This window comes from Musca vetustissima, unplaced genomic scaffold (assembly GCF_032173495.1).
Source record: "Musca vetustissima isolate MV318-11 ecotype Yass unplaced genomic scaffold, APGP_CSIRO_Mvet_v1 utg3058, whole genome shotgun sequence".
Taxonomy (NCBI): Eukaryota; Metazoa; Arthropoda; class Insecta; order Diptera; family Muscidae; genus Musca; species Musca vetustissima.
The window spans coordinates 36,626-57,321 of record NW_026875657.1 but is presented as its reverse complement, the minus strand read 5'-3'; the positions used below and the strand labels follow the sequence as shown (position 1 = coordinate 57,321).

Below are 20,696 nucleotides of genomic sequence, written 5' to 3'. Positions count from 1 at the left end.
CTGCATATTGTGCAACCTTAGTAAAATAAGGAGGTGGCTTTGAACGCGAAGGCGTCGGACACCAACAGATGCCATGGGAACCAGGGCTCAAATCCCAGCCGGGCTCAAGCTAAATGTTTGAGTTTTATTTTAATGCCTTTTTAGGGCGAAGCATCATTCATTGATTGTTTTTTTATTAATATTTCTCTTTCGAGATGAGTTTTGTCTGATGCTAAGCACTGATCTATTTGTCGATAGCTAACTCATTTTTGTATCAATTCCTGGAATATAATTAAAAATAAAGCAATTCAAATTTTTGTTTATATTACGTCTATGGAAGATCACACGAAGCGGAGTTCTAGATAAGCCAAAGTGCTTTAAGTGAGGTTAACCTTTATTTTTGACCATTAAACATTATAACAATTGTCCATAACTCCCACACATATTTTGTAGAGGTTAAGTAGTTTTTTTGCTTCTATTGTTTCTATCTTTAATCCATTCTCTAGAAAAGAGTTTACGTTCGTGACTTCTTCGTACTTCTCTGCTCTTTATCTGATTCTGTAATCTTGGTTAACTATAAGTGTAATAACATGTAAATAATGGCAACGTCATGCGATGAGAATCAGATTACAAATATTTACGAATTGAGATAAATTTGAGTTATATCCCAAAGATATAGAGTTCTCTTGCTCTCCAAAAAAATTACACATTGTTAAGAAAAACTACTCATCCGAACAAAACAAAAAAGAAATACTGGCATTTCATGACATAAAAGTTTATCATAAAATGTAAATATAATTTAAAAATAAAATATTTTTTTCTTTACACCACGAATAAAAAAATATCTCGTGTGAATAATGTATGAGAGTAGAATACTTTATTGTGGCTCTGTTCTTTGTTCAAAAGAAGCAATTTTTTTTTCTTTTAAATAATTAAATAAATGTGCCATACGGCAAGTACTACTCCTGGTAATTTCATATGGAAGTAGACGACGAAGATGATAATGGGGAAATGTTAAGAAAACAGAATCATGTTAATAGCCGTCTTTGTAATAAAATGTGTCATCTAAAACATTAAATGCCGGCTAAGTTGGTACTTAAAAATGTTCTATTTTTTTATTTATGGCTAGCGAAAATGTTCGGATGTCATTAACATAATTTTGACGTGTAATTAAAATGTTCATAATTAAATGTAGTTTAATTGTTTAGCATTTAACTTTAAAAGTAAATGTCACCAAATACGCAAGTAGTCGAAGGACCATTTAAACCGTGTTTGTTACAAATAATCGAAGTGAATTTGAAGAAATTGGAAAAACATGCAAATATTTTTGTAATAGAAGAGCTTAAAAGTAAATGTACAATATCACCATATATTTTTTCCAGAACGAAGGACCTATAATCTCTCAAAAGAACTTGTTTTAATTTTGTTCTCATATTTAAACGAGAAAATTCTTGGAAGTAAAAATTTCTATACACGCATTAATTTAATGGAGAACTATTTAAAAGTATCTGCGTAAACGAAGACCTATGCTAACTGAAAAAAACCTCTAAATATTTTGGTAATCGAAGGACCAGAATTCACCACGCAAAAGAATAAAAATATATTTTTGTAATCCATGAACCAAAAAGTAAATGTACAACATCACCATATATTTGCAAAAACGAAAGATCTATAATCTCAAGAGAATTTTTTTAATATTGCCTATTCTATATCCAAAAATGTGTACATATCTTAGAAATAACAATTTCTTTCAATATTACGAAATTTTCTTCTACTCATACAAGTATTGAAAGACTATTTAATCATGGGACCATTGTAATAGGTCGAAGGACCAAAAGTATTTAATGGTAGGTTCAAAAATAGTAATTGACGGACAAGTAAACACAACAAAAATAGTCCTTAAGGAGACCATTCATACCAATTTTTGTTGTAGTCCAAATAGATGGCATTTTTAATCTACTCAGAAATGTATTGAAGAAAGTTACTTCTTAGTATATTTTAGTTAGCGGGGGATCACTTCTTCTTCTTAGCTGGCTTGTAACAGAACGGTTGCTCCATAAGCCGACCTTAAAAAAGATTTTCAAGAGCGTTAGTAATGTGCGCATCTCATCCAGTTTGAAAACCCACTTTCCCAGATGTCTTCTACTTGGTCTTTCCAACGGATTCGTGGGCTTACCCCTTTTGCGCGAACCATCACTAGGCTACCTATTATATGCCTTTTGAGCTGGGACATCCATTCTCACAACATGGCCTAGCCAACGTAGTCGCTGCAGCTCGATACGTCTGATTATTTTTATGTCCGAGACGATATTCACCGTCGACGCAGATCGGCCCATAGATCTTCCGGAGAAATTTTCTGACAAACACTCCAAGAGCTGCCACATCTGCTTGCGCAAGTACCTATGCTTCAGATCCATACAAATTCGTCTTGTAGAGTGTTAGTTTGGTCTGGCGAGAGGTGGCCTTGCTTTTGAGTTGCTTATTAGTTTTTTTTCTCAAAGCTGTTTTCAAGTTCCACAGTAGGTCCGAGTCTACTGGACGTCTTGCGCGTATTACCATAAGCATGGTCTTCTCGCCATTTACTGCTAAGGTTAACGTACAATCTCTCAATATAAATTTACAATTTAAATAATATATAAAAATATCGAAAATTCACAATGGCAGTACTCGAAAACCATTTAATTGAAATTCATAATCGAAATTCATAAATGAAATTCATTTTCGTAGTCGAAGGACCAAAAATATTAAAAAAACATTAAGGGAACCCCACCCATTCTCGATTTTAATTTTTCAAGATTTTCAATGGGCTGGGAAATCAATACCAATGCTTGTTAAGGCTTGTAACTTTGCACATATATATTTGAGGATTTAAAAGAGAAGAAAAATTATTAAAGAAAAGTCCTTATATTTGATGGCGGGCATGATAACTCCTCACTGGATCATCGGAATCCGAAAATTCCAACGGTGTTAGAAAGAGTACATGTCTGGCTCTCGTATGAACTGGGATTATTGACTTCGCTCTAAAATTAACAAAATGGTGGACCTTTGAACAAATATTTTTGGAACATCGCCGATTTTTTACCAAAAACCAAGTTAAAAAATAAGGAAGATCTTCAATGATTGGGTTTATCCTAGTTCATACGAGAGCTATACACTCCCAGAGAAACGTTGCAAAATTTGGAACCAATTGGATTATTAGTTTTTGAGTTATCGTGCCCGCCATTCGTTTTGAGAAAAACGCGTTTAAAGGTTGAGAAGCCCTTTAGCCGTCACTTGATGCTGACACAATAAATCGGCTATATCTTCAAGAGTTCTTGAGATTTTCACTTGAAATTTTGTAGGAACATTCTAGAATTTGAGTAGATTCGAATTAAATCAAAAAATTTTTTGACACCGAGAATGGGGGGGTCCCCTTAAAGGCACACTTTCACCACATGTTTTAGTAATCGAAAGACCATAAGGTTTTAAAAAGTTAATGTACCATGGCAACCATGGCTATAATAATCAAAATTTCAATTTTCAATCTTTCTAACCACACTTAAATGTATTGGAGGTCAATTGAAATAACAAATAAAACTATTGAAACTATCGACATATTTTACGAATCGAACCAATAAGTTTTTCAAAATTAAATGTGCGATGTAATTTACTAATGTAAGAAAAGACCTTTCGAGTCGTTTCAATATATGATTAGCAGCTCGAATCTACGATTTATACTTACGAAATGGGAAAAAATTAAATGGATATAATTAAAATAGTCGAAGGACCGAATTTTAAAATTCCCGTTCCTATATTACGTAGCCACTCCTATTATTACATTACGAAATCCACTAATTTGGCTAATAATTTGTGAACACCCACGCTTCACTCAACATAGACGCATATGATTGACTGATGACAATTTAATTTTTTATATCATAAATGGTCCTTCGATTCACTTCATTGTACCATAAGCAAATGCACAAGATGTTCCAGCTGAAGAAAAATGCCTTATATAAAAGTCAATATACACAATCACCATATGTATCGGAGGACCATATTACTTTAACATATAGTTATCTATCACAAAAACTTATGGATCAATGGACCATTAAAACGAATAATGTCAATAAAATGTCTGGAAACAAAATTGGTACGCTAGAAAATTCTTAATCATTAAACTTTCTAAAATCTCTTTCCACTCGAAAGACCAATTCTTGGCCACCTCATACATAGAAGTATTTATCTACCTTCTGGAATATTTCGAAGGACCAATTCTTTGTCATGACTTCTTAAATAAAAATATGTTTAGTAAGCCTTAGTAATTTTAATTATTATTCTTCAATTCTTGTCTCCTTTACAAATTAGTCGAAGGACCATTCTGTCAAATAGCCAAAAAAATTGTTTTATACAATCTGGAACTGATTAAATCGTGAACAAATCTTTATTCCAAGTTTTGTATATAAATTGATTGAACTTTAACAGTATAATGTTAAAACATAGAACTATTTATCTCCCTTCTGTGACATTTTTAAACTATTTATCGCCTCGAAGGACCAATTCATTAAACAAAAACTTGTTTTAGTAAACCTCTGCAGTTCTTTTCATTTTTATTTTTCAATTCATGTTTTCATTGGCAATTAAACGAAGGACAATTTTGTAAAAATTATAAATAAAAAAATACATATATAAAATCAAGAACTGAAAAAAATCTTTATTCCAAGCTTTTTGTTTTCATGTAAATAAATAAATCTACATAAATTGTATAAACATTCCCAATTGAAAGCAAAAACGGAGAAGTGTTTAACTGCTACCTCCTCATTGCTCTCTATAAATTTCGCATTAATTTAATTCGAAATGCTGTTTGACCATTTATAGAGACAAAGGATAAATCTTTTTTTCTGAAATTGCAAAAACATGTTTTTGTATGTTTTCAATTTATTCCACAAACAAAAATGGAGCGATGTTTACGGAAAACTACGTAACTTGATTTCAAGCCAAATTGGGAACATTAAGAAGAGCATGATTATTTTTGGGGGCAATTGTATTTAAGAAATTAAGTATGAATTCAGAACTTTACAAAATATTGATTTTAGGAACCCATCTAGAAGTCAAACAAAAAAGGTGAGCTATTACAAAGAAACTAGTTGAAATGTTGTTTAGGAAGAGAGAACAAGACTTTTCTGTATTTTTTCTCGAAAAAAAAAAACTTCCTAAAATGTTCCTTTGGTTAAATAAAGCATTTGAACGAATTTGAAATTGTCCTTCAAGCTGAGGTTAGATTTAATTTAGTTCAGACATAATCCATTCCAACTAAAATGGATTATGTCTGGCGTAAATAGAAAAACTGAAAATTGTCCGCTAAAAGGAAAAGAGAATTTGCTATAAACTATTTAAAAATGCTATTTTTTGGAAGAGAAGCAAATACAACATTTCTTTGTATTTTTCCTGAAATGGTCGTTTGATTGAATAAAACAATTGACGAATGGTCCTTCGAGCTGAGTTTACATGTAATATAGTTCAGACATAATCCACCTAAATGCTGCTACGAGGAAATGGAAAATTGTCGGCTAAAATAATACAAATTTAAACAAAATTATTAAAAAAAAAAAGATTGTTAAAATGCTAACTTGGTTTGGACCCGCCCAGCTGCAGCTACTGGCGAAGAGTGCAAAAGACTAAGTCGGTAAAGTTCGCCAGACAGATCAAAGAAAGGTTCATCCGAGACAAAATTGAACTAAAGGAGACATTCATAGACACTATTTAAGAAAGTAAAAAATCCTAAATGACTAAGTAGATTCGAAAAAAGAGGTCCGAAGTCTTTACCATAGAAAAAGCGCAAAAATCTTATTGGAAAATTCCGCGTTCGAAATAAAGAATGCAATAAAATTGCATCGACATTTAAGCGCATCCAATGTAAATTGTTCTCTGAAGGCCGCTTCACAGTAACGAGGCCACAAAAATGGTTTTGATGGTTCAAAATTAGTTTGGTTATATTGATTTGGATTCGACCATATAGCCAGTTCTCGGTGTGTAAATCAACAAGAACACCGGAAGAATGGATCTGATGTATTATATTAGGAAAGATTAATCTTCATATTGGGTTGACTCCGGAAACCTGCGAGGATCATTGCTTCAAGGATGAAATAGATCAACTAGAGATTTAACTCTTCTTTGGTATTTCCTAATTTAATGCATAAGAGGTCTGGATATTTTATTGCAAGTCTAAAGTTTATGGATTAGTTTTTTTCGACGATCCTTCTACCTACTCACAATTATACATTGGGTGCCAGTGAACACAAACATTGTCAGTGGATCTATTAAATCAAAAGTTCTGTCTTTCTTATTGGCTGCATTGGGTCTAACGGTTTTCGGTGTGTAAATCCGAAAAAAATCCAGAACAATTGATTTGCACTTCGTTTTCCTATCTGAATGAATTTCATTTCATTGCGATTCTAAAGTTTGTATTTCGATAATCCATCGATCTCTTCACAATTATGCGTTGGACGTCAGGAAACACAAACCTTTTCATCTTGCAGTGGATCTCTCAAATAAATAAAGAGTTCCTTATTGATTGCACCATGTGTAAATCAGGTACAAGCCGTCTGTTGGATTAAATTAAAAAGTGAGAAGTAAACCTGAAGGACAATTTCTGTCGAATAAAAAATCTCAATTACCAAGAATTTGACTCTTCGTAATGATTCCCTAACTGAATGAGTACTAGGGATAAGTAAATCGACTTTCGACTAATCGATTAATCGACTTTTTGTATTGAAAAGTCTAAAAGTCGAAGTCGGCTTTTGATCTATGAGAAAATCGCAAAATCGACTTTTCAAAATCGACTTTCCATTTTCTTCATAAATACTTGGTTTTTTTATCTCAAAGCTCAAATTGCCCAAAAATTGCACTCTCCGGAACTTAAAAACTTTAAAAGTAAAAGTCGAAAAAAGTCGAGTTTTGACAAAATCGAAAGATCGAAAAGTCGACTTTTCAGTCAAAGGCATAAATCGAAAAGTCTAAAAATCGACTTTTTGGTCAGAAGCAAAAATCGAAAAGTCGTCTTTTGCGCTCGAATAGTATCCCTAATGAGTACCCATTCCTTGATTATCCGTCAGTTACCTAAAATTTTGTGTTGGGAGCCAGGGTTCATCAACTTTTTTAATTTCAAAGACATTAATATGATTTCTACGAGACATTTGGTTTTTTTTCCAAACAAGAAAATAGAACTGTAATGCCTTTTGATTCAATAACGAAAATTCTACATATACCCTTCATTACATCATAGATGTCATATCTATCCATTACTCATGATTCAGCAATATAAAATTGTTGCTGAATCATATTGAAGGACCATTTTGATCTTGGCAGTTCAAAGTGGATTGGAGCGTTTTTTATTATGGTTGCCTTTGACAAAATGCAAGCATTATTTGTAATTCTAACTCTGGCTAACAGTTCCAAAACCTTTGACTTTGATCTTGGCAAAGAAAGGTTCATGGGAAACGTACACACACAGATATTATATTTTCCAACATTTTAACCACAAAATTTAATTTAAAATTCTGACAAATTTAATTATGTATTTATGCTTGTCTGTCCGCATGCATGTGTATTCATTCAAAGAACTACTTACATTTCCGCATTTCACTGAGAAAAAACGAACCCAAAAGAAAAATCTCTATGCAAGTGGGTGGGTGGATAAATAACCTCCCTTTCTTTTTGTTTGCCACGACATCTAAGGCAACCATAAGGAAGTGTGTGAAGGTGGGGAGGGGCGCATTGCAATGACGTCTGTTCGTACAAAATTGGATTGAAATGAATGAACTCAAAAATGGCATTCGTAGTTATATTTATGAAAATATTATCCACATATATCTCTTGACACGCCATATTAACTGGGTATGTACTGATGTATGAGTACATACATATCTGTAGCCCTTTATAACCATAATATATTTGTTGCTAGAAATTGTGCGTGTCTAAATATGTATGCCGTAGAATTATGTTCCGACATATTCTACAGTACATACATACATTGATATGAATGAATTTGTGACTTGAGAGTCTTACTACATTCATTGTATAAGAAATATTTAAGAACGGAGTTTATGAAAAAATAAAACAACAACAAAATTACGAAGACGTGCATAAAATTTTCTATGATTATGTTAATCAAGTTATAACGGTTGGCGGTTGGGTTTGACGGTTCTCATAAAGTCTTTTCGAGGGTATTTGTTCGTTATAATGCCATTATAAGTCAACATATGACCCATCAAATGTCAAACAATTTTTAATTTAAAATATAGTTAGGGAATAATCAGGAAAAATGAAAGATTTTTCTTTTTAAATTATTCATACAGAAATTAAAATGCAACATATTTCTGTGATCGAAGGACCAAAAAGTTTATAAAAGTAATGTGTACAATATCACCATATATTTTTTTTAATGAATGACCATATAACCTTTGGAATAATATGTTTTTAATCATATACAGTAGATATTGGATACAAGAAATTAAAAAAATGCCGGATATTTCATTCTTATATGCGTTTTTTTCTTATGTGGAATTATCGGATATAAGAAAGTTGTTTCTTATAAGGGTACATACTACTAGAGATTTTTGCAAATAGAGAGCAAGATTTCTATGAGAGACGGCATTATGAAGTTAACTTAAAACTGTCAACAAATCGGTGTATTTTGGGCCCAAATCGGACATTCCGAAGCATGTTAAATAAAATCCTATAGTTCATATAAAAATAATGGATTTCCCCCCAACCTAATAATATTCATTAATATTCATTCCTTTCATTTTCAATGTTAATAAATTGGCCACTAATTTTACATATTTTCTTATATGAAACGTTTTCAAATACCTTTGTCAGCTTTGGTGTTTGACAAATATTTTTTATATCAGTGTTATTCGCGTTTTTCTTATATGAAGCAATATTTATACTGAGGAAGTGTAAAAAGGCTCGGTGTTTTTGATAATCTTTCTTATATGGGATGTGCTTATATCCGATATCTACTGTATCGGCAAACGATTAAATGACTTTGGAATATTTCTATCCACTTATAAATTTCGGTAACCTAATTATCTCTCAAAATATATTCTTTGGTATTCTATATTTCAGATGGATGACAAAATAACAGGAAATTTATATTAAAGTAAGTGCACAATATCACCATATATTTTCATAATCAAAGAACCAAACATATTATTACAAATTTATCAAAGACTGTGGGTCCATAATAGACCTGGGATATAGTATAATGTCATTATATAAAACAATAGCTCTGAAATTACTTCAATATACATTTTTCTTATAAATGTGTTTTTGGATTTTTTTAAGAATATTTATTATAATGCAATGATAAGGTTTGGATTTTTTAGAAAATAGTTTTTTAGTCAGACATGGAATTTCAATATTTTTATCCGAATAAAAAAAAAAACTGAAGCAACTTCGAGGTTTAGCTAATTTAGAAAATATTTCTAACATATAGTAAGATGTTTGGATTCCTGTAAAAAAAAATTGCCTCTTTTAAAGGCATTGTTAAAAATTATATATTTTTTGATTTGTTATCAGGGCGTAGAGTTTATAAAAATATATTTTGAACTGTTGTCAAGGCGTGGATTTAAAAAAAAATATTTTCTGGAGGGGATTTTTTAAAAAATATTTTTGAAACTCTTACCAGGATGTGTATTTAAAAAAAGTTAAACTGTTATGAACTTGTTGAATTTTTTACACAAAATATTTTTTAACTGTTATGAAGGCTTGGCTTAAAAAAATTTTTTGATCTGTTATCAAGGTGTAGATTTTTAAAGAAATGTTTTTTAAACTGCTAGGAAGACGTGGATTAAAAATTTTTTTTTTGAAGGCGTGGCTTTTTAAACCGCTTGTTAACTATTATCAATGCGTTGATTTAAAAAAATATTTTAAAATGTTAATTAAATTTTCTGAGGGAACCAAAGTGCCTGGATTTAAAAAATACATTTATAAGTAATCAAAGGGCGTGGAGTTTTTAAAAAAATATTTTTTCTAAGTAACCAAAGGTTGTGGATTTAAAAAAAAAATTGTAGTAACCAAATATTAAAAAAAAATATTTTCTGCAGTAAAAAATGTTTGATGTAACCGAAGGACGAGGAATTTTTTAAAGGAATACTTTTTGAAGTAACCTTTGGTTACTGGATTTTTTAACAAAATTTTTTTTTGAAATAACCGAAGGTCATTTTATTTTTATTAAACAAAAATTTTGAAGTTTTTAAGAAAATATTTTTTTTCACTGGATTTTTTAACAAAATTTTTTTGAAATAACCAAAGGTCATTTTATTTTTATTAAACAAAAAGTTTTTTAAGAAAATATTTTTTTTTTTACAAAATTAAAATTTCGAAAAAATATTTTTTATAAAATAAAAATTCTGGCTTTTAAAAAAAGTATTTTTCCCCTTCATATATTATTTGCGGAACCTTTATAAATTAAGGGATATATTAAAAAACATATTTATTATATTTTTAATGTTATTAAATTTATTTTTTTATTCAAAAAATTGTAATTTAATTAAATTGTTTTTATGTAACCGAAAGGTTAGGAATTTTTTAAAGAAATACTTATTGAAGTAACCTTTGGTTATTGGATTTTTTAACAATTTTTTTTTTTTTTTTTGAAGTAACCAAAAGTTAATTTATTTTTATAAAACAACAATTTGGGCGTTAAAAAAATATTTTTTGTTCTCAAAATAAAAATTCAATCTTTTGGAAAAAGGGCGAGGAATTTTTTAAAGAAATGCTTTTTGAAGTACCGTTGGGTTATTGTAATTTTTAACAAATTTTTTTTGAAGTACCCTTTGGTTACTAGATTTTTTTGAACAAAATTTAGTTTTGAAGTAACCAAAGGTTAGCTTAGTTTTATTAAACAAAAATTTCGGAGTTTAAAAAAAATATTTTTTTGTCACAAAATAAAAATTCCGAATTTTTGAAAAAAATATTTTTTCATAAAACAAAAAATCTGGCTTTTAAAAATGTCCTTTTTCTCCCTTAAAACAACATTTCTAGATTAAAAAATATCATTTCCGGAAACATTTCCGAAAACATTTCTATTTTTGTAAATTTACTTTTTTATTAAAACAATTTTTTTTATTAAATTTTTTAACATTTTTTATTTATTTTTGTTTGATGTTTTATTTAATTTATTATTTAATATTTTAATTTTTTTAATTTACTATTATAAAAAAATATTTTTTTAGAACGATCATGATTGAGAATTGTTTATTATTATTATTTTTTTTTTTTTTTTTGATTTTATTAAAGAATATTTTTTTTATGTTAATATTAAATTTTTGTTATTTTAATTATTTAGTTTTTATTTATAATTTTTTATTTTCAAATAAATAAACGATCCCAAATAATAGTTTTTTTCTCTACCCCATTGAGGTCTCCTCATTGCACCCACGCACACGTTTTAAAAATTATTTATTTTTTGTTTTCTTAAATAAATCACTTTATGGACTTGTTTAGGAAAAAATTAATGGAGACTGGACAATAAAATTTAATTTTAAATAATAATAAAAAACAAAAACCCGTTCCTAACATCTTTGCTAAAAGCAAAGCAACTGCAATAAATAAATTGTCTAAACAATAAATAAAACAAAAACAATATTTAAATTTTAGCATCATTTATTAGCACAAACACCAAGGCAATGACATCAAATGCTTGAGGAGATATCGAAGAAGTGGGATGGTGGCGCTCTAACCTAATTGCCACCAATAAAAAATAAAAACCTCCAAGAAATCTTCTTAAACCACTTGTTAAGACCATAAGAGAGAAGAGATCTATTGTCTGTCTGAAGAGCAATCAACTGCAAATTGATTGAAATCGGATTTTTATGTTATTTCTTTTTAAACAAATAATGTAACCTGAGACCCTCTTAATAGGGAGACACTCTTCCCCTATAAATATTTAAGAGGTGATTTGGGATAAATCACCACCATGTTTTCGAAAGTGAAGAAGTTAACATTCCTTTTTATCTGAGGATGCTTACACAAAATTTCCACAGTAAAAAATAAAGCAAAATAAAATAAGAAAAAAATACTCACCACAAACATCCAACCAACCCTCAACCCTACTCGGGTAGGTGATGGCAGTAGCACGATTAAAATAAGTACGGCGTCCCATATTTGTGCTCTGTCTGTCGGTCTGATTTTTCTCAAGTAATTTTGATTTCCTTTTCGTTAGCGATGTAGAAAATAATGTGTAATATGTAATCCAAAACAAGGATGTTGATTTGTTCTCCTTTTGCTCTCTGATAATTTGAAATTCACCACTTCAATTGTTGTTGTTTTTTATGTAATTTAATTAAGCTCTCTCTTTATCTCTCTTTGGTTTTTATCACACAAACCCAAGGATTTTCTATGGAAATTCTACTCTCTCCACAATGTTTTGCAATAGACATGCACTCTCTCTCCCCTATGTCTCTTCTCATAGGTTATCTACCATGGAGAGGGATGCTGTTATATTGGATTTTGTCATTTGTAATGCAGTTACAGGATTCTCTCTCTCTCTTTGTCACACTCACTCACACCGAAATGATAGCTTTCTGTGGCAAAACAGTTGTATTTCGTAGTGAATAGTAACTTTGTGGGTGGTTGGGTGGCTATATTTGATGATGCTGGCCAGGTGGTTGTATGGTTTCCTTTTTTTCTCAATGTGATGCTGCAGCTCTCTTGTCGTAATGTGTTTCTATGAGGGATTTTTTCCTTTTCTTCTTTTACTGTTTTTCCTCCTCCTTTCCTTTACACTACCCAATATACGACAGCATTACGAGGAAAAAACAACAAGGGTGAAAGTTCTTGAGATTCACGTCGTTTTTTATTCCGTTTTCTTTCCTTGCTTTTGTTTTTTTTTCGTTATTTTTAATTTCGAGACATTTCTATTTTTGTAACCTGCAGGTTGTGTGTTGAACTCATGGTTTTTGTGGTTGTTGTTTCTATTTTCAGATTTTCCCAAAATAAAACCACAGGAAAATGTCGCATGCTATTTTATTTTGTAAAAGGGGATTAACCTGAAAAGGAAAGAAAAAATAAAATTTAAATATTTAGAATTTGAGAATTGAAAGGGTATTTTTAAATTAAATATAAAGGGACTTATTAAGGCATAAAATATTTTTTCCAGTTAGACGTAACGCGTGGATTAACACATATATTTAAAAAGGCTTTAGGCTTAGATTCAAAAAAGTAGAACGTCGTTCAGTTCGGTCGGGACGAACTTTTTATATCCTCCAACATGAGGTGGACATATAAATCCTTTCAAGAAATTGGAACTATTTTGAATTATACATAGAGAGGTACATAATTATTATCTGTCCTTGTAATATAATTTTTATAAATATCACCAAAATCTGGAAATTCTAATTCAGCTGTTTACCACGAATATTTACTTCAATAATTTCGAAAATATTTCCAGTGTGAGAATATTTTTTTTACCCGTATTGAGGTGGACATAAATATCCCTTTAAAATCAATACTTTTTTTTAATTATACATACAGAGGTACCATAAAGATTATCTGTCCTCGTAATGAAAATTTCAAAAATATCACCAAAATTTGGAAACTCTAATTTTTATTTTATAGTTATACTTTAGAGTAGTTAAAAATCCCTTAAAAATTAAGACTTTTTGAATTATACACAAAGAGATCCATAATTAATAAACTAAACCTTGAGGTGGACATAAAATTCCTTTAAAAAAATTAGAACTTTTTTGAGTTATACATAGAGAGGTAATGAGTATCTGTTCTCGTAATAAAATTTGCAAAATATCACCAAAATTTGGAAATTCTAATATTTGTCTAATGAGGTTCCATAATTAATAACCTTCACCTTGAGCTTGGCACAAAAATCTATGCAAAAAATTAGAATTTTTTGAAATAAACATAAAGAGGTCCAATAAATATTAACCTGTCCTCTTAATAAAATTTCCTAAAAATCACCAACATTTGGAAATTCTAATTTATATTCTATAGTATTACTGTAGTAAAGTAACAGGTGTTTACATGATCACTCCATTCGCTGGCAATAGAGTGAATATTTTCTTAAATAATTTCGAAAATATTTCCAGTGTGGGAAAATGTTTTCACACGTAATGAGGTGGACATAAAAATCCTTTCAAAAAAATTAGAACTTTTTTGAATTATATATAGGTACCATAAGTATTCAACTGTCCTCTCAATAAAATTTCAAAAATATCACCAAAATTTGGAAATTTTAATTTTTATTTTAGAGAGTAGTAAAAAAATAAATAAAAGGGGTATAAAGGGTTTGAAACCCTTGAAAAAAATTAACATTTTTGAATTATACATAAAGAGGAGCCATAATGATAATCTGTCCTCGTAAATAACATTTCATAAATATCACCAAAATTTGGAAATTCTAATTTTTATTCCTTAGTGTTTCTGTTTATTGTTTATTATACTTAAAAAAATCCGTTAAATATCTAGGACACTAGCTCATTACGATGTACAAAATTTGGATCAAATAGGGCACTAAATTAGCTTCATATCAAATTAACAACTTGTTTACAATTTTAGAATAATACTTAGAGAGGTCCCATATATATATAAATATGTCTTTGTAATAAAATTTTATAAATATCACCAAAATTTGGAAATTATAATTTTTTTTAGTTTTACTTTAGAGTAGTAACAGGTGTTTACATCTTTACAGAGCCTCTCCATTTGTTATACAGCTAATGTTTATAAGTTAAAAATACATAGATTATTTTCTTCAATAATTTCGAAAAAGAATTTCAATGTGAGAATATTTTTTTCGCCAGCGATGTTTATAAAACATAGAAATCAATTGAATCATCATTGCAATGAAAGTATGAATTTCGAATCGATTGTTTATTCTAACGAAAAAAATCATTGAAATATTTCTAAAACAACTGTTTTATATCTCTTCCTCTTTCTACCTCTATCTGCAATCAATTCAAAACAACATCGAAAAATATTAAAACACAAAAATAAACAAACTAAATGAATTTTTAATGTTTAATAATAAAAAAAAATAATACCAAAACACCATTGCACTTTTTTTGAACAATCTACAGATAATTTATTTCCTCAGAGTTTATCTTCGAAAAAAATTATTTACAATGTTTTTTGTTTTTATTATCGAATTGTTTTTTCGTTTTTATTTGCGAAAAAATCACGTTTTTAGTGCTAGTAAAAAATTCAATCTTATTTTGATTATTGACCATTAACATACTTTCTGTTGTTTTGAAAATAAACAAGTATTTTATTTTCGATTTTTTTAAATTCAGATGCGAAAGTAGATAAACTTTACAACATTTTTTTTTATTGATGTGAAGAATTGATTTTATACGATGAAAGAGAAATTATTGAAATTAATTAATTTTGATTAAAAAAATATCTCACGACAAAGTTGAAAGTTATTTAAATTTATCAAAATAGGACTTTTGAGTTATTTCAAGTGATTCTACACTTGCAGTTGAGGTAGAAATACCAGATATGATGGACCCATATTGCCGATAGTAGTCTGGCACAACAACTATTTTACAATCTCGACCCGTTGTGGAGTAGATATCAAAAGACGTGGGCCGATAAATACCATCTTTGGACATTATTTAGATTTGGATACTCCGTTCGAATTATGTTTGGAATAAATTTCGAAATTTGATCCAAATTTACTCCCCTAGTTATCACGTGCACCTGTCAGCAAGATAGAAGAGTATTTTTAAATCGTCTTCAAATTGTCGGATCTGATCTGATTTGATTATTATGTGGTCGTCTACGCTGAATATTTCGGAAAGACCTTATGTGGTGGAGGATATTAACATGAATTTGTCGTGTGGTGTCCTGGATGTCACCGAAGGTTTTAAACTGAAGGAGAGACCATTGGAATTGGCTTGGACATTGCCAAATCCTTTGAAATAGTATGACAGCACATATTTTTTATAAAATGCAATCGTTTTCTCAAGGCTCGATTTTTTCGTAGAGATTATGATATCTGAACAGCAATAGGTCAAAGTAGGGGTGCTTCAGGAATCACTGCTGGGGCCGGTTCTGCTCAACCTATTCGTATGTAACATACTATGATCAACTGATTGTTGATGAGTTACGCTGATGTTGTGTTACAGACATTGAATGGTCGCTTTGGAAGTACTATAGAAAGAAGCCCGAATGTGTACATGAAAATACTTCAACAAATGGGGACTCAAACTTGATATTGGAAAACCCAAGGCTACTGCGAAAAGCTTCGAAAATACATTCCAATTATAAAAGTTCGACAGACAGTATAAAGTACTTTAGAATCATCCTGAATGATAGATTCGACTTTAGCTGTCATGTGTATTATGTGACAAAAAGATGAATTTCGCCTACCAAAGACTCTTTCGGGTGCAAGGAGGACTTTCTACCAAGGTAAAGTTACTAAAAAGATAAACTTCGCATACCAAAGGCTCTTTCGGATACGATACCTTTCTTCGAAGGTAATGTTGCTAATATACAAGCAAGTGATACGACTCATCATTACCTACTCTATTGCTACATGCGCACACATATCATCAGCCAAAATGGAAAAGATTAGAATGTGGGAGAGAAATTTATTAGAATCATGCATGATAATGAGGTCAACACTAAATATAAATCGAATTTATAGCCATTCACTCAACAGAAACATATATAATGCAATCGATGTCTGCATGACATCTGGGAATTAGCCAGTTTATGAAAAATGGGATAGTGGAACAACGTCTAGAATGTAATGAGGAACTTCACTGCACTCTTAGAAGGAAAAACCTGTCCCGGCAGCTTTACTGAAGCTGCGAAATGGAGGAATCCTTTACGATGCAAGTGACCGGCTGATGTACTATCATCGGGGGTACCACTGATTTGACGCCGACATTGAAGCTGTATATAGTACAGCGCAATAAGGAAGAAATGTAAATAGTTTCATTTCAAGTTTAGACTCTATGGTAGTTCTAAGATAAATTAAGTTTGGACTCTTTTTAATTGATGAGTCATGTAAAGCTAGATATATATTATTTTCAAAGTCTCCTTCATTGTTAGCCATATGGCATAAGAGAATGTATATTTATAGTCTGATTTTTGTTTTGTATGTTTGTTAGTCCCAGATCATGGATCGAAACTAGTAGGGTTACCATTACCGGACTTTGTAGGCTTGTGGGAGGATCGTTGGTTGGGGATGGAAGACTGTGTGAAAATCGGCATCGAGAGTTGTTAATCTGGCATTTGTTTCCCATCCTCATTTAACGGTTAATCCATCGTGGAGAGCCTGCAGCTATAGTTCAAATGGTAATAGTTTCGGGAAATCGGTGGAGGACCAATTCCGAGCTAACAGGCTTGTTGCACAATTGTTGGAAGGGGTGGAATGCATGGGTACTGCCAATATCGTAAGATGATGATGGCCATTTGTTTTTTATTCCCTTTCAGCGATTGTTCCATTTTAGAGAGCCTGCATATGTTAGTTCTAATGGTAGTAGCTTTGGCTATAAAGCTGGGTAGAGCTATAGTCTGTGGTTGTACAGTCTCGAACTGTTTGGCTATGAACCTGACCGAAGATTACGGTACCACAAGTTTCGGGGCACCTAGGTCTGCTCTTCGGAGAACATCGTTCTGGAGGTGGTTTATACCCAAAGAAATGCACAAATTTTAGATGGGCTTCGCTCCTCATCCTATGAAATGATCACGTCCAAATACGTGTGATCGATTGGTATCTGCATTTTGGTGTGGAGGCGTTAGTTGGCGCTTTGTATCAACTGGTGTATACAGAACAGTGGAGTAAGGCCGCAAGGAAGGTACCCACGTACTCTAAGCATCTCGGTAGGAATTAAGGGACACACCATTCACACCAAAATTAACAAAATGGCGGATTTTGATTTTTTTTATTAAAATAAGGAAGATCTACACGGAATGGATTAATCCTAGCGTGCCCACCAGTTGTAAAAAAACTATTTTGAAAAAAGAGCATGAATATTTGAGAATTGTTCTTGCCGTCTCATGATGCTAACACAATAAATCGGCTATATCTTCAAGAGTTGTTGAGATTTTAAAATTTTATAGGAACATTCTTCATTTAGTGTAGGTTTGAGTTAAATCAAAAAAAAAAATTAAATTTTTTGAAACAGGAAGGGGGGGGGGTCCCCCTCCTGTTTGATTTAAAATAATTTTCTAAATAAATGGAAAACGGTATCTTGAATTTAAAAAAAAATCCTTCGAGAAAAATCAATGATTTTTATCGAAATTCTGTAGTGTTTATTTTAAATTTTTTTCTCAATATTTATTATATTTTATTTATTTTGAAAACATTTTTTAAAGCACAAAAGCCCTGTAGTTTCTTATTTTTCCCTTATTTACAATCTTGTCATAACATGACAAATGGCAAACGATGTTGCATCAAATTGACAATTCAAGGTTGCATTTTTGAGATAAAAACCAACGACTACAGCAATAATACCAACTACCATTGGCAAAAAAACATTGCAATTTGTGTGACTTGTTCTATAAAAAAAAACACACCACAAAAAAAACAAGAACAAAAAATAAACTGCAACAACGGCAACGAAGACAACAACAACATTACACATTTACTATGAGAGCAGTACTACAAGAAGAAGAATTTATTGATTTTTTGTCACCATTTGGTTGGGTTGGGGGATAGTAGTACTGATGCCAATGGCGAGAGAGAGACCGTTAAAAACCCATAACAAGAACAAGAAAAAACACGACGACAACAACGGTGACAACTGCTGTAACTTGCACTCTTATCGGAAATCACAACACATAGGGCACAACACACACCGACACACACACGCACTCAATCACTGGCACACATCTATCTCCTCATTACACAGTTAGTTATGATTGCTTGCTCTTGAGATGGGAGAACATCAACAACAAATGAGGTGGGGGGACACTTACAATTGTGAAGGAGATAAAAAAGACGACGACGACATCAACACCAAAAAAAAACTAAGTGGAAAACGTCACTAGTTTTTTTGTTGGTGGATTTGTTTATTTTGATTTTTTTATTTTAAAGGGAGGGGGAGTTGTTTTTGTTGCTGGCCGGTGGGGGTGTTTTATTTTGTAAGAACAAAGAACACTAATTGTTAATCGTCGTTAATACACAGAGAGAGATAGTAAAAAAATTACACTACGAACATCTATCATATAGCACAGCTGTAAACATACCTATATGACAGGCTGGTTGGGGGTGGTTGTCAAACTTCTGTTTATCCCTTTTTTAAACAAACACACACAAAAATTATGACAGTTGTTTGGTTATACACCTTAATGCTTTAACACTTGTCAAACACTTTACTCAATGTAGATTTTATTTTTTTACAACAAATTTATTTGAAAAAAATTACAACAACAATAACATCACTCTTGACATGATTTTTTTATTGAAGTTTATTTATTTATTATTATTTCTTTTTTTTCTTTTTATTATTATTTTTTTCAAACACTATTTTTATTGTATTCCATATTTAGCAGGTTGAGATAAATAATCTGTGTATGAGATGCTGAAAGCACAACAACAAACTTCGTAGTGGTAGCTTATATAGAGATGCAATGCAATCGATGGCTTGAGCAGGCGCAAGCAAGCAAAATTTAAATTGTGAATATGAGATTTTTATTTATGATTTATCTACAGAAAAATGCATCTGTGTAGATTTTTTTAACTCATTCCGAAATTGTATTTTTCACACAGCAATATTGCACATTTTTTTAATTATTTAAAATTGTATTTTAATATTTTTTATTTCTTATTTTATATATTTATTTTTTTTAATTTATTGGTTTCTTTAATTATTTTTTTATATTTTTCTTTTCTTCAACTTCTTTTTGTATTTTATGCAAATGCATTTTTTTCATTTATTTTTATTCCACTTCATTTAATTTTCTTTAACAAATCAAAAAAAAACGCATTCACGCACGCACATTTCGTAGTTTTTTATTATTTATTTTTTGGTATTTTACGGTTAAAGCAGAAAGACGAAACAATCTCTCACACAAAATACAACAAACCCCGTATTTCCGCTTGTTTAATAAAATAGCCGTTAACCGTCACCGTCGTCGCCGTTGAAACTGAATTGTATTGATGGAAATGTGTGCTTTGATACCGGTACATTACCAAACATGCACACACACTCAGTGAGTCTCCCAAACTCCATCCAGCAAACACTAACATAACAGAGCACAACAGAATGAACCTCAGAGAGAGAGAGATAGAGGGAAACAAATGTATGCAATGGGTGAGAGAGACAGAGCACGTCAAATCAAAGCCGCAATAACAGAACAACATAGATATGTGGCATAATTGAACAGGAAATTTTGTAGAGACAGAGAAAGAGAGGGAGACATGAACTCTCATCCGTTCAAACAAAACAAATGTGCATTGGCATGGTATGCGTTAAAGGAATTTAAATTCAAATTAGAAATAAATTTAGAAAAAATCTGTAAATAGAATAGAAATTAAATATTATAATAAATTTAATATTAAATATTATTTAATATCAATAAATATTAATATTAGTTAAATTAAATTTAAATTTGATTTTCTATGAAACGGTTTTATTGTTGCTTGTGCTCTCCTATGGTGGAGAGTGGCAAATGTTATGCTCTTATTGGATAACAGTGATGGCAAATGGGGAGCAAGTTGAACAGAATATTGTAAATCAAACATTAGTGTGGCCATATTTTTT

At 30.8% G+C, this 20,696-nt stretch overlaps 1 protein-coding gene across 1 annotated transcript in view; it reads right to left on the bottom strand.

Annotated features, from left to right (window-relative positions):
- The window catches only part of LOC133338179 (ras GTPase-activating protein raskol-like), a gene marked incomplete at its 3' end in the record, with an annotated part of 134,743 nt that extends 122,616 nt beyond the window's left edge, over positions 1-12,127 (bottom strand). Inside the window, exon 1 of the mRNA XM_061546361.1 lies at positions 12,049-12,127. Within this exon, the coding sequence (XP_061402345.1) occupies positions 12,049-12,127 (79 nt within the window). The remainder of the gene's footprint in view (positions 1-12,048) is intronic.
- Between the last annotated feature and the right edge of the window lie 8,569 nt (positions 12,128-20,696).